General features: G+C 48.8%; 1 protein-coding gene across 1 annotated transcript in view; it reads right to left on the minus strand.

Moving 5' to 3' along the window:
* Positions 1–14,010, minus strand: part of LOC118381083 (catenin alpha-1-like) — a 270,529-nt gene that overhangs the window by 111,923 nt on the left and 144,596 nt on the right. The window contains 1 exon segment of the mRNA XM_052517805.1: positions 11,671–11,823. Coding sequence (XP_052373765.1) covers positions 11,671–11,823 — 153 coding nt within the window.

The following is a 14,010-nucleotide window of genomic DNA, read 5'->3' on the forward strand; positions in this document are numbered from 1 at the left end:
CAAAAATCAAGTTGTAGAAACGTCTCAAGGACGATCAATGGAAACAGGATGCATCCGAGCTCAATTTAAGAGTCTCATAGCAAAGGGTCTGAATACTTAATTTAAATAAGGTATTTGTTTCAATAAAAATGTTTTGCTTTGCTATTATGGAGCACTCTGTCTAGATTGAATTTAAATCCATTTTAGAATAAGGCAGCAACGTAAGAAAATGGGGGAAAATGGGGAAGGGGTCTGAATACTTTCTGAATGCCCCGTATATCATCAGGGTTTATGGCCATATGGGCCCATGCTGTTGATTCAGTGGAAAATCCATCGGTATAAATTACCACATGGTTGAGGAGGGGGAGGGGGGTTAATGGAGAAACAGGAATCAGCAGTTATATTGCTGGAAGTAGAAATCATTCTATTCCATAAATTGGGTTCCAGAAACGCCACTTATAATTTCAAAACAAGCTGCCACAGTTATGGAGAGTAAATGACAGAACCATTTCATGGACCGACGTTCTAACACGTTTACAATTGTATCAATTCTATTCCACTAAACATTCCGGTGGTGATATATTCTGTCATTCTAAATTCACTCCAGGTTAAGATTAAATCCATTTATAAAAAGAGAATAAAAGGAGGTGGAATCTTGCCCCCCCTCTCCCTTTCCCTCCCCCTCTCCCCTTCCCTCCGCCCCTCCTCTCCCTCCCTCCCTCCTCCCTCTCCCCTTTCTCCCCCTCTCTCCCTTTCCTCCCCCCTCTCCCTTCCCTCTCTCCCTTTCCCTCTCCCTCCCCCTCTCTCCCTTCCCCTCCCCCCCTCCCTCCCTCCCCTTTCCCTCCTCTCCCTCCCCCTCTCTCTCTCGGGAGTAAAGAATGTGTCGTTAAATTAGGTTACCTTCCCAATTCCTAAATATCAACACCCAGGGGATGGATTAATCAATACGGGGTGTAAATAACAGTCAACCCTTTATCAATAAGTAAGATGAAGTGGATCAGAGAAGAGCAGAGAGGGAGGGGGGCACCTGCTACAGGTTTAACACTGATTCAGAAAACAATGACAATGTCACGTGGGCCAGAATTAAAACTTACGGTATTGGTGTCAGCTTTTAATATTTAATCCATATGCAACAGTACTGCTTGCTAAACACACACACACACACACACACACACACACACACACACACACACACACACACACAGAGCAGAGGTTCTCTATAGTCACACAACACTAAAATGAGTCATTCTACACAGCGAGTGGTGACGTGTCATTAAATAGAACATTATCTCTATGGTTACCGGTTAGTGAGAACGCTACCGTCTGGTTGCCCGGGTGACTGGTGGTCTGACTGGGTGGCTGTAATGCTGACTAGTGCAGTAACACCGACACTGTTCCTGCCTGGCCTATTGAGGTAGTGGGCAGTCTAGATGCACACTGTGGTGCAGGGAGGGAGACTACGGTATCGTAGTGCAGGGAGGGAGACTACGGTACCGTGGTGCAGGGAGGGAGACTACGGCACCGTGGTGCAGGGAGGGAGACTACGGCACCGTAGTGCAGGGTGCAGGGGAGACTACGGCACCGTGGTGCAGGGAGGGGAGACTACCGTGGTGCAGGGAGGAGACCGTACCGGTGAAGGGAGGGGAGACTACGGTACCGTGGTGCAGGGAGGGAGACTACGGTGAAGGAGGGAGACCGTGGTGCCGTGGGAGGGGGAGACTACGGTGCAGGAGGAGATCGTAGTGCAGGGAGGAGACTACGGTACCGTGCAGGGGAGGTGAACGGCACCGTGGGAGGGGGAGACTACGGCACCGTGGTGCAGGGAGGAGACTACGGCACCGAAAGTGCAGGGAGGAGACTACGTACCGTAGTGCAGGGAGAGACTACGGCACCGAGTGCAGGGAGGAGACTACGGCACCGCAGTGCAGGGAGGGAGACTACGGCACCGTGGTGCAGGGAGGGGAGACTACGGTACCGTAGTGCAGGGAGGGGAGACTACGGTATTGTAGTGCAGGGAGGGAGACTACGGCACCGTGGTGCAGGGAGGAGACTACGGCACCGTGGTGCAGGGAGGAGACTACGGCACCGTAGTGCAGGGAGGAGACTACGGCACCGTGGTGCAGGGAGGGAGACTACGGCACCGTGGTGAAGGGAGGGAGACTACGGCAGGGAGGGAGACCGTGGTGCAGGGAGGGAGACTACGGCATCGTAGTGCAGGGAGGGACCGAGAGGGAGGAGACTACGGTACCGTAGTGCAGGGAGGGAGACTACGGCACCGTAGTGAAGGGGAGACTACGGCACCGTGGTGCAGGGAGGGGGCACCGACAGGGAGGGGAGTACCGTAGTGCAGGGAGGGAGACTACGTGCATCGTAGTGCAGGGGGAGGGGAGACTACGGTACCGTGAAAGGTGCAGGGAGTGACCAGGGAGACTACGGTGACCGTGGTGCAGGGAGTTGAAAGAAGTGACCAGGTGAGACAGTTGAAAGAAGTACCGTGAAAGAAGTGCAGGTGGGAGGGGAGACCAGGTGAAAGAAGTACGGTGACCGTGGTGCAGGGAAAGGAAGTGACCAGGTGAAAGAAGTGACCAGGTGAAAGGACCAGGTGAAAGTGACCGTGAAAGAAGTGCAGGGAGTGACCAGGGAGACCAGGTGAAAGAAGTGACCGTGGTGCAGGGAAAGAAGTGACCAGGTGAAAGAAGTGACCGGTGAAAGAACCGTGAAAGAAGTGCAGGTGAAAGGACCAGGGGTGGAGACAGGTGAACGAAGTGACCGTGAAAGAAGTGCAGTGGAGGGAGACAGGTGAAAGAACAGGTGAAAGAACCGTGAAAGAAGTGACCAGGGAGGTGGAGACAGGTGAAAGAAGTGACCAGGTGAAAGAAGTGACCAGGTGGAAGGTGGAGACCAGGTGAAAGAAGTGACCGTGAAAGAAGTGCAGGGAAAGAAGTGACCAGGTGGTGACCAGGTGGTGACCAGTGACCAGGTGGAGGACCAGGTGAAAGAAGTGACCGTGAAAGAAGTGCAGGGGAGCCCAGGGAGACAGGTGAAAGAAGTACCGTGAAAGAAAGAAGTGCAGGGAGTGACCAGGTGAAAGAAGTGACCACAGTACCAGGTGAAAGAAGTGACCAGTGGAGTGACCAGGAGAGTGACCAGGTGAAAGAACCGTGAAAGAAGTGACCAGGTGAAAGAAGGAGTTGGAGTGACCAGGTGAAAGAAGTGACCAGGTGAAACCGTGAAAGTGCAGGTGGAGTGACCAGGTGAGTGACCAGTTGAAAGAAGTGACCAGGTGAAAAAGAAAGTGCAGGGAGGTGAGTGACCAGGTGAAAGAAGTGACCAGGTGAAAGAAGTGACCAGGGAAAGGTGACCAGGTGAAAGAAGTGACCAGGTGGAAGTGACCAGGTGAAAGAAGTGACCAGGGACCAGGTGAAAGAGTGACCAGGTGAAAGAAGTGACCAGGTGAGTGACCAGGGAGTGACCAGGAGAGTGACCAGGTGGTGACCAGTGAAAGAAGTGACCAGGTGAAAGAAGTGAGGGAGAGTTGAAAGAAGTGACCAGGTGAAAGAAGTGCAGGTGAAAGCAGTGCCCAGGGAGCAGTACCCAGGTGAAAGAAGTGACCGTGAAAGAAGTGACCAGGGAGTGACCAGGTGAGTGACCAGGTGAAAGAAGTGACCAGGTGAAAGAAGTGCCCAGGTGAAAGAAGTGACCAGTTGGAAGTGACCAGGTGAAAGAGTGACCAGGTGAAAGAAGTGACCAGGTGAAAGAAGTGACCAGGTGAAAGAAGTGACCAGTGAAAGAAGTGACCAGGTAGTGCAGGTGGGAGGTGAGTGCCCAGTTGAAAGAAGTGACCAGGTGAAAGAAGTGCAGGAAAGGTGACTGAAAGAAGTGCCCAGGTGAAAGCAGTGCCCAGGTGAAAGAAGTGACCAGTTGAAAAAGTGACCAGGTGCCCAGGTGAAAGAAGTGACCAGGTGAAAGAAGTGACCAGTACCCAGTGAAAGAAGTGACCAGGTGAAAGAAGTGACCAGGTGAAAGAAGTGCCCAGGTGAAAGAAGTGCCCAGGTGAAAGTGACCAGTGACCAGAAGTGACCAGTTGAAAGCAAGGTGAAAGCAGTACCCAGGTGAAAGAAGTGACCAGGTGAAAGAAGTGACCAGGTGAAAGAAGTGACCAGGTGAAAGAAGTGACCAGGTGAAAGAAGTGACCAGGTGAAAGTGACCAGGTGAAAGAAGTGACCAGGTGAAAGAAGTACAGGTGAAAGCAGTACCCAGGTGAAAGCCAAGCCTGATGAGCTTCCACCATAACTTTCAAACCTAATGATGCTTCATACTGTGTTCACCTGCCACACCTGTTACAGGGTGGTCAAAGAACAGTGTGGAAGGCGAACAGCACGCCCATTCCCTAAGAGCCCTGATCAAAAAGGTAAAGCTGTCATTCAGGCATGGTGAAGAAACCATAGCTCTTCTCCCTCCGCTGTTTAAAAGGGATACTTTGGGATTTTGGCAATAAAAAGGTCCTTTATCTACTTCCAGAGGCAGATGAACACTAGTGAATACTATTTTTATGGTCTCTGTGAGCAGTTTGAAGTTAGTTGCTAACTAGCGTTAGTATAATGACTTGAAGTCCATCTGCTGGCATGCTCGTCCATCTGCTGGCATGCTCGTCCATCTGCTGGCATGCTAGTCCATCTGCTGGCATGCTCGTCCATCTGCTGGCATGCTCGTCCATCTGCTGGCATGCTAGTCCATCTGCTGGGCATGCTCCCTGTCCATCTGCTGGCTGGCTCCCTGTCCCCATGGTAACCCTCTGGCCCTGTCCCACATGGTAACCCTCTGGCCTGGCTGTCCCACATGTAACTCTCTGGCCTGTTCCGGATACCTGTCCCACATGGTAACCCTCTGGGCTCTGCTCCCTGTCCCACATGGTAACCCTCTGGCCTCCCTGTCCCACATGGTAACCCTCTGGCCTGCCCGGCTCCCTGTCCCACATGGTAACCCTCTGGCCTGCTCCGGCTCCCTGTCCCACATGGTAACCCTCTGGCCTGCTCCGGATCCCTGTCCCACATGGTAACCCTCTGGCCTGCTCCGGCTCCCTGTCCCACATGGTAACCCTCTGGCCTGTTCCGGATCCCTGTCCCACATGGTAACTCTCTGGCCTGTTCCGGCTCCCTGTCCCACATGGTAACCCTCTGGCCTGTTCCGGATCCCTGTCCCACATGGTAACTCTCTGGCCTGCTCAAGGTCCTGTCCCACATGGTAACCCTCTGGCCTGGTAACCCTCTGGCCTGGGTCCCTGTCCCACATGGTAACTGGCCTCTGGCCTGCCCCGTAACCCTCCCTGTCCCACATGGTAACCCTCTGGCCTGCTCCGGCTCCCCCTGTCCCACATGGTAACCCTCTGGCCTGCTCCGGCTCCCTGTCCCACATGGTAACCCTCTGGCCTGCTCCGGCTCCCTGTCCCACATGGTAACCCTCTGGCCTGCTCCGGCTCCCTGTCCCCTATGGTAACCCCCCACTCCCCAACACGTCTGCACCATCCACAGAGTCAAATGGCAAGGGTTCGGTCATGGGCCATCCATAGGGACAAGTGAGAGGTCATTTTTAAAATGTCAGTGAACGACACTCTGACAGTTACAAAGTTCATTCACTGGGGGGATATATTTCAAGTCAACTGATGAAGACTGCTAATGTTGTTCAAAACATGAGCATCATGCTATTAGGGAAAGTCGGATGGCGTTGTACACTGTGCACAGATGACCATAAAACACGAGAAACGCCTTATCCATTGAGTGCAATGCGTTTCCTTTCTTCTTCTTCTTTATGTTTTCAGATGTTTGTTACATCTCACTGATGATGTCACTTCCTTTGGCAACGTAAAAACACACACACACACATATATATATATATATATACACACGTCTCCCGTGCCAATAAAAGCCCCTTTTAGAATGGACTTGACAGAATGAGCGAGAACTCTTGAGAGATGGAGTGAAGGAAGGGTTGATGAGAGAGGGAACACAAGAAAGGGAGGGGATGAGGGAGAGAGAAAGAGTGCAATACATTTATTTGACAAAAGCGTCCCTTTTCGTATCAGTCTGAAAACCAGTGTGGCAGTCAGAACACAACGCAGCAGGGGAGAAGTGCTCTCGTTCCCTCCCTGTGTTACGCTGTCTCGGTCTGTCAATAAGTAGTAGTAGGTGGATGGAGATCCAACTGTTTAGACAATGAATCCCCGTCCCCAGAGGAATCACTTAACCTTGTCAGGCAGGGGGAGGTTTGGCTACTCTGGGCCAGGCTTAAAGTGGGCTCCACAGCTGTGACCAGCCATACAGAGTCTTTGTCTTTCTGTCTGACGGCTCAAAAAAATCACAACACCATGGCTAGGGCACAAATGGCACCCTACATAGTGCACTAGCCTTACAGGCACTGGTCCAATGTAGTTCACTACACAGGGAATAGGGTGACATGTGGAACCACATCCGTCTTCTGCTCCGGCATCTTTCATAAAGCTCAAGTCGGTTGAATTAAAGCCGTCGCAGACGATGATCTCATGCTACGATTTTGCCGTCCCGGGGGTGTCTTGGGCCGTTCAGTGTAACAGGGTCTAAGTCTGACATTAAACTACCTCTACGTACAGACGTCTTGGGTCGTTCAGCGTGACAGGTTCTGGTTCTGACATTAAACTACCTCTACGTGCAGGTTGTAGGTTCTGACAAGGTCTGACATTAAGTGGTGTCAGAAACGTTGAGCGTTCAGTGTGACAGGGTCGGGAGACTGAACAATTAAAAGACTGCACTGGGCTGCCCTTGGGTCGTTCATTGTGAATAGTCAGGTTAATAAATAGTTATATTTAAACGTTTTGACAGGGTCTAGGTGCCTGACTGAATTAAACTTTCATTAGTCTTGGTTCACATGACAGGGTCTAGGTCAATCTACCTGACGTGAACGTCTTGGGTCGTTCTGACAGGGTCAATGTTACATTAAAGCCTATTTGTTTGGAGTTTGGACAAAGGGTCTTTCTGACATTAAACTATTTCCAGACGCCTTGGGCTTCAGTTTCAGGTTCTTTTCCTAACAGTTAAACGCCCATAAGCATACAGAGTCTGAGGCTTTAACAGGGTCTAGGTCTGACATTAAACTACCTCAGATCCAGTTGGTGTTGAACAGTGTGACAGGGTCTAGGTCTGACATTAAACTAAACAGATCCAGTTGGTGTCAGTGAACAGGCTAAGTCTGACATTAAACTACCTCACGTACAGACGCCTTGTGTTCAGTGTAACAGGGTCTAAGTCTGACATTAAACTACCTCTACGTACAGACGTCTTGGGTAGTTCAGTGACAGGGTCTAGGTCTGACATTAAACTAGCTCTACGTGCTGACACTTGGGCGATCAGATCCAGTTGGTGACATTAAACTACCTCTACGTGCTGACGTCTTGGGTCGATCAGAACAGTTCTGGTTCTGAACATTAAACTACCTCTACGAACAGATCCAGTTGGTGTTGGTAACAGGGTCTAGGTCTGACATTAAACTACCTCTACGATCAGATCCAGTTGGTGACAGGAACAGCCGGTCTGACATTAAACGATCACGATCCAGTCTTGGGTGTTCAGTGTAACAGGTTCTGGTTCTGACATTACAGATCCAGTTGGTGTTGAACGCCTTGGGTCGTTCAGTGTAACAGGGTCCATTGGTGTCTACGTACAACGTCTTGGGTCGTTCAGTGTGACAGGGTCCAGTCTGACATTAAACGGTGCCGACACGCCTCTACGTACCGACGTCAGATCCAGTTGGTGACATTAAACTACCTCTACGTACAGACGTCTTGGGTCGTTCAGTGTGACAGGTCCAGTCTGACATTAAACAGCCACGTGCAGACGTCTTGGGTAGTTCAGATGACAGGTTCTGGTTCTGACATTAAAACAGCGGTTGTAGGTTCTGACAATCAGATCCAGTTGGTGTCAGAAACGTTGAGCCGTTGTGGCAGAACAGATCCAGTTGGTGAACAATTAGAAAGACTGCACTGGGCATGCCCACAATAATACGATGTGAATAGTCAGATTAATGGTGTTATATTTAAACGTTTTACATGCTGTGCCAGAAGAAGAGTTCCAGTTGGTCTTGGTTCACATGACATTCGCATCAATCCAGTTGGTGAAAAACAAACGTTCTACAGCGATCAATGATTTTGGGGAAGCCAGTTGGTGTTTGAACAAAAGTTTTTCTGAGGAAACTATTTTCACGATTCCAGTTGGTGTTGGACTCAGTTCACTCGCGATCAGATCCAGTTGGTGTTGGACAGCCGGTGCTGACACACGATCAGATCCAGTTGGTGTTGAACAGCCGGTGCCGACACGCGATCAGATCCAGTTGGTGTTGAACAGCCGGTGCCGACACGCGATCAGATCCAGTTGGTGTTGAACAGCCGGTGCCGACACACGATCAGATCCAGTTGGTGTTGAACAGCCGGTGCCGACACGCGATCAGATCCAGTTGGTGTTGAACAGCCGGTGCCGACACGCGATCAGATCCAGTTGGTGTTGAACAGCCGGTGCCGACACGCGAACAGATCCACCGTTGCAGATGAAGTAGCCCCGCAGGCCAATCGCAGAAGGTTTCGACAGAACTGAAGCTAAATCGCACAATCTGGCCAGGTTGTTCAAAATTAAATTTAACATCGCACAGTGTGACCGATGTGCCAAGTCCTTTAGTCAGTGTTGGTTTTAGATGGAGAGTTGGTGTCGAGTGTCTGTTTTGACTAACAGAATGAATGACAACACGCGCGTACTGCAGCTTTCCACTGCACGGCTACCCAGGAGCACAATCACACAAGGAATTTGCTGAGACTGGGTGCTAGCTACTGGCCTAATTCCATTGTTCTGTTCTCAACATACACAAACATTGGGAACACCTTATCAATATTGAGTTGAACCACCCCCTTCAGTTGCCCTCAGAACAGCCTCAATTCGTCAAGGACTCCACAAGGTGTAGAAAGCGTTCCACAGGGATGCTGGTCCATGTTTACGCCAATTCTTCCCACAGTTGTGTCATGTTGGCTGGATGTCCTTTGGGTGGTGGACCATTAATACACACAGGAAAACTGTTGAGAGTGTGAAAATCCCAGCAGCGCTGTCAGTTCACACAAGCCGGTGCGCCTGGCACCTACTACCATACCCCGTTCAAAGGCACTTAAATATTTAGTCTCTCCTATTCACCCTCTGAATGGCACACATACACAATCCATGTCTCAATTGTCTCTAGGGTTAAAATTCCATCTTTTAAAAAAACTCTTACGGATCCACCCCTTTTTTCTCCAATGTTCACCTAAAATGACACCCCCCAAATCTAACTGTCTGTAGCTCAGGACCTGAAGCAAGGATATGCATATGCTTGATACCATTTGAAAGGAGACACTTTGAAGTTTGTGGAAATGTGAAAATAATCCTGGAGAATATAAACACATTAGATTTGGTAAAAGATCACTTATTTTTTTATATAAATTTATTTATTTGAAATGCAAGAGAAAGACCATAATGTATTATTCCAGACAAGGCACAATTTATATTTTGGCCACTAGATGGCAGCAGTGTATGTGCAAAGTTTTAGGCTGATCCAATGAACCATTGCATTTTTGTTTAAAACAAATTGTCAAGACTGGCCAAATGTGTCTAATTGGTTTATAAATAACTTTTCATGTTCAAAACTGTGCACTCTCCTCATGCAATAGCATGGTATTATTTCACTGTAATAGCTACGGTAACTTGGACAAGAACTCACGCTTTCTGCCCCTTATCAGATAGGTCTATGTCCTGGGAAATGTTCTTGTTACTTCCAACCTCATGCTAATCACGTTAGTGCACGTTAGCTCAACCGTCCCGTGGGTGGGACACCGATCTGTAGAGATCCGTACGAGGATTTATTGAACTGTCTCCTCCCCTTCATCGACACGGATTGAAGTGGATTTAACAAATGACATCAATATGGGATCATAACTTTCACCTGGATTCACCTGGTCAGTCTGTGTCATGGGAAGAGCAGGTGTTCCTAATGTTTTGTATAGTCACTGTATTGTATCGTCAGTGTATGTCATGGAAAGAGCAGGTGTTCCTAATGTTTTGTATAGTCACTGTACAGTGTATGTCATGGAAAGAGCAGGTGTTCCTAATGTTTTGTATAGTCACTGGAAAGAGCAGGTGTTCCTAATGTTTTGTATAGTCACTTTATTGTATTGTCAGTGTATGTCATGGAAAGAGCAGGTGTTCCTAATGTTTTGTATAATCACTGTATTGTATTGTCAGTGTATGTCATGGAAAGAGCAGGTGTTCCTAATGTTTTGTATAGTCACTGTATTGTAGGTGTTCTAATGTTTTGTATAGTCAGTGTATGTCATGGAAAGAGCAGGTGTTCCTAATGTTTTGTATAGTCACTGTACAGTGTATGTCATGGAAAGAGCAGGTGTTCCTAATGTTTTGTATAGTCACTGTATTGTATTGTCAGTGTATGTCATGGAAAGAGCAGGTGGTTTTGTTCACTAATGTATTTTGTTCCTAATATAAGTCACTGTATTGTATGTCAGTGTATGTCATGGAAAGAGCAGGTGTTCCTAATGTTTTGTATAGTCACTGTACAGTGTATGTCATGGAAAGAGCAGGTGTTCCTAATGTTTTGTATAGTCACTGTATTGTATCGTCAGTGTATGTCATGGAAAGAGCAGGTGTTCCTAATGTTTTGTATAGTCACTGTATTGTATCGTCAGTGTATGTCATGGAAAGAGCAGGTGTTCCTAATGTTTTGTATAGTCACTGTACAGTGTATGTCATGGAAAGAGCAGGTGTTCCTAATGTTTTGTATAGTCACTGTATTGTATCGTCAGTGTATGTCATGGAAAGAGCAGGTGTTCCTAATGTTTTGTATAGTCACTGTACAGTGTATGTCATGGAAAGAGCAGGTGTTCCTAATGTTTTGTATAGTCACTGTATTGTATCGTCAGTGTATGTCATGGAAAGAGCAGGTGTTCCTAATGTTTTGTATAGTCACTGTATTGTATCGTCAGTGTATGTCATGGAAAGAGCAGGTGTTCCTAATGTTTTGTATAATCACTGTATTGTATCGTCAGTGTAAAACATCACATGAAGGAGTCTGCAAAATAAATGTTTCAAGATCAATGAGAAATTAAAGGTCAGTTTTGTGGTTTCCTAAAATGTGATAAGGTTGGGATTTAGAGGGCAAGTCGATACTAGTTCCTTATAACACCAGACATGTCACCCAATGAGCATGTTTGGGATGCTCTGGATAGACGTGTGTTCCAGTTCCCGTCAATATCCAGAAACTTGGCACGGCCATTGAAGAGGAGTGGGACAACATTCCACAGGCCACAATCAACATCCTGATCAACTCTATGTGAAGGAGATGTGAGGCAAATTGTGGTCACACCAGATACGGACTGGTTTTCTGAATTTTTTTTTTTTAATTAAGGTGTATGTGGGCAACACAATCATATCTGCTTTCCCAGTAAAATCTTTGAAATTGTAAGATGTTGAGATGTATTTTTGTTCCGTGTAGAGTAATATTCCTACCTCCCCCTCCGTAGATGTCCCCAACCCCCGGTCCAGCTCTAACACCTGACATCTCCTAAAGACATCACCCTACAGTATCGGAATTAGAAAACTCCAAGAGATGTGTGTGTAACTTTAGGTATCGTACCTCGATGAGCTTGTTGGCGTGCTCGCGGAACACCTGGGCGTATTCCTTCACCTCCTTCTCGTTCCCGTTCTTCGCCGCTTCGATCAGAACCAGCAGAGGAACGTTGGTCTCCAGGAACGAGTCAGAGACGTGATCCATGACCGCCTTACGCAGCTACACGGAGAGAAGAGTCAAACAGCCGAACAGTTATTTTAGCTGTACTAGAGAAAAACAAAAGCCTCTGGCAGAGAAACTAAATATTTTGTAAAACCAACCCGTCTGTGAAGGAGAAGGAATGGGACTGGGAGGAAGAGGGAGGAAGAGAACAAAGGGGGGATAGAGAACAGAGGGAGGATAGAGAACAGAGGGAGGATAGAGAACAGAGGGAGGATAGAGAACAGAGGGAGGAAAGAGAACAGAGGGAGGAAAGAGAACAGAGGGAGGAAAGAGAACAGAGGGAGGATAGAGAACAGAGGGAGGACAGAGGGAGGATAGAGAACAGAGGGAGGACAGAGGGAGGAAGAGAACAGAGGGAAGAAGAGAACAGAGGGAGGAAGAGAACAGAGGGAGGAAGAGAACAGAGGGAGGAAGAGAACAGAGGGAGGAAGAGAACAGAGGGAGGATAGAGAACAGAGGGAGGATAGAGAACAGAGGGAGGACAGAGGGAGGATAGAGAACAGAGGGAGGACAGAGGGAGGAAGAGAACAGAGGGAAGAAGAGAACAGAGGGAAGAAGAGAACAGAGGGAAGAAGAGAACAGAGGGAGGAAGAGAACAGAGGGAGGAAGAGAACAGAGGGAGGATAGAGAACAGAGGGAGGATAGAGAACATAGGGAGGACAGAGGGAGGAAAGAGAACAGAGGGAGGATAGAGAACAGAGGGAGGATAGAGAACAGAGGGAGAACAGAGGGAGGATAGAGAACAGAGGGAGGACAGAGGGAGGATAGAGAACAGAGGGAGGACAGAGGGAGGATAGAGAACAGAGGGAGGACAGAGGGAGGAAGAGAACAGAGGGAAGAAGAGAACAGAGGGAGGACAGAGGGAGGATAGAGAACAGAGGGGGAGGACAGAGGGAGGATAGAGAACAGAGGGAGGAAGAGAACAGAGGGAGGAGAGAACAGAGGGAACAGAGGGAGGAAGAGAACAGAGAGGGAGGAGGAAGAGAACAGAGGGAGGATAGAGAACAGGGAGGAAGGGAGGACAGAGGGAGGATAGAGAACAGAGGGAGGACAGAGGGAGGAAGAGAACAGAGGGAAGGATAAGAACAGAGGGAACAGAGGGAGGAAGAAAGAGGGAACAGAGGAAGAAAGAGGGGAACAGAGGGAGGAAGAAGAGGGAACAGAGGGAGGAAGAGAACAGAGGGAGGAAGAGAACAGAGGGAGGAAGAGAACAGAGGGAGGATAGAGAACATAGGGAGGACAGAGGGAGGAAAGAGGGAACAGAGGGAGGATAGAGAACAGGGAGGGAGGATAGAGAACAGAGGGAGGATAGAGAACAGAGGGGGAGAACAGAGGGAGGATAGAGAACAGAGGGGAGGACAGAGGGAGGATAGAGAACAGAGGGAGGACAGAGGGAGGATAGAGAACAGAGGGAGGAGGACAGAGGGAGGAAGAGAACAGAGGGGAAGAAGAGAACAGAGGGAGGACAGAGGGAGGATAGAGAACAGAGGGAGGACAGAGGGAGGAAGAGAACAGAGGGAAGAAGAGAACAGAGGGAAGAAGAGAACAGAGGGAAGAAGAGAACAGAGGGAAGAAGAGAACAGAGGGGAGGAAGAGAACAGAGGGAGGAAAGAGAACAGAGGGAGGATAGAGAACAGAGGGAGGATAGAGAACAGAGGGAGGACAGAGGGAGGATAGAAAACAGAGGGAGGACAGAGGGAGGATAGAGAACAGAGGGAGGACAGAGGGAGGAAGAGAACAGAGGGAAGAAGAGAACAGAGGGAGGAAGAGAACAGAGGGAGGAAGAGAACAGAGGGAGGAAGAGAACAGAGGGAAGAAGAGAACAGAGGGAAGAAGAGAACAGAGGGAGGATAGAGAACAGAGGGAGGATAGAGAACATAGGGAGGACAGAGGGAGGATAGAGAACAGAGGGAGGACAGAGGGAGGATAGAGAACAGAGGGAGGATAGAGAACAGAGGGAGGATAGAGAAAAGAGGGAAGAAGAGAACAGAGGGAGGAAGAGAACAGAGGGATGATAGAGAACAGAGGGAAGAAGAGAACAGAGGGAAGAAGAGAACAGAGGGAAGAAGAGAACAGAGGGAGGAAGAGAACAGAGGGAAGAAGAGAACAGAGGGAGGAAGAGAACAGAGGGAGGATAGAGAACAGAGGGAGGAAGAGAACAGAGGGAAGAAGAGAACAGAGGGA

Source organism: Oncorhynchus keta, chromosome 4, assembly GCF_023373465.1.
Source record: "Oncorhynchus keta strain PuntledgeMale-10-30-2019 chromosome 4, Oket_V2, whole genome shotgun sequence".
NCBI lineage: Eukaryota > Metazoa > Chordata > Actinopteri > Salmoniformes > Salmonidae > Oncorhynchus > Oncorhynchus keta.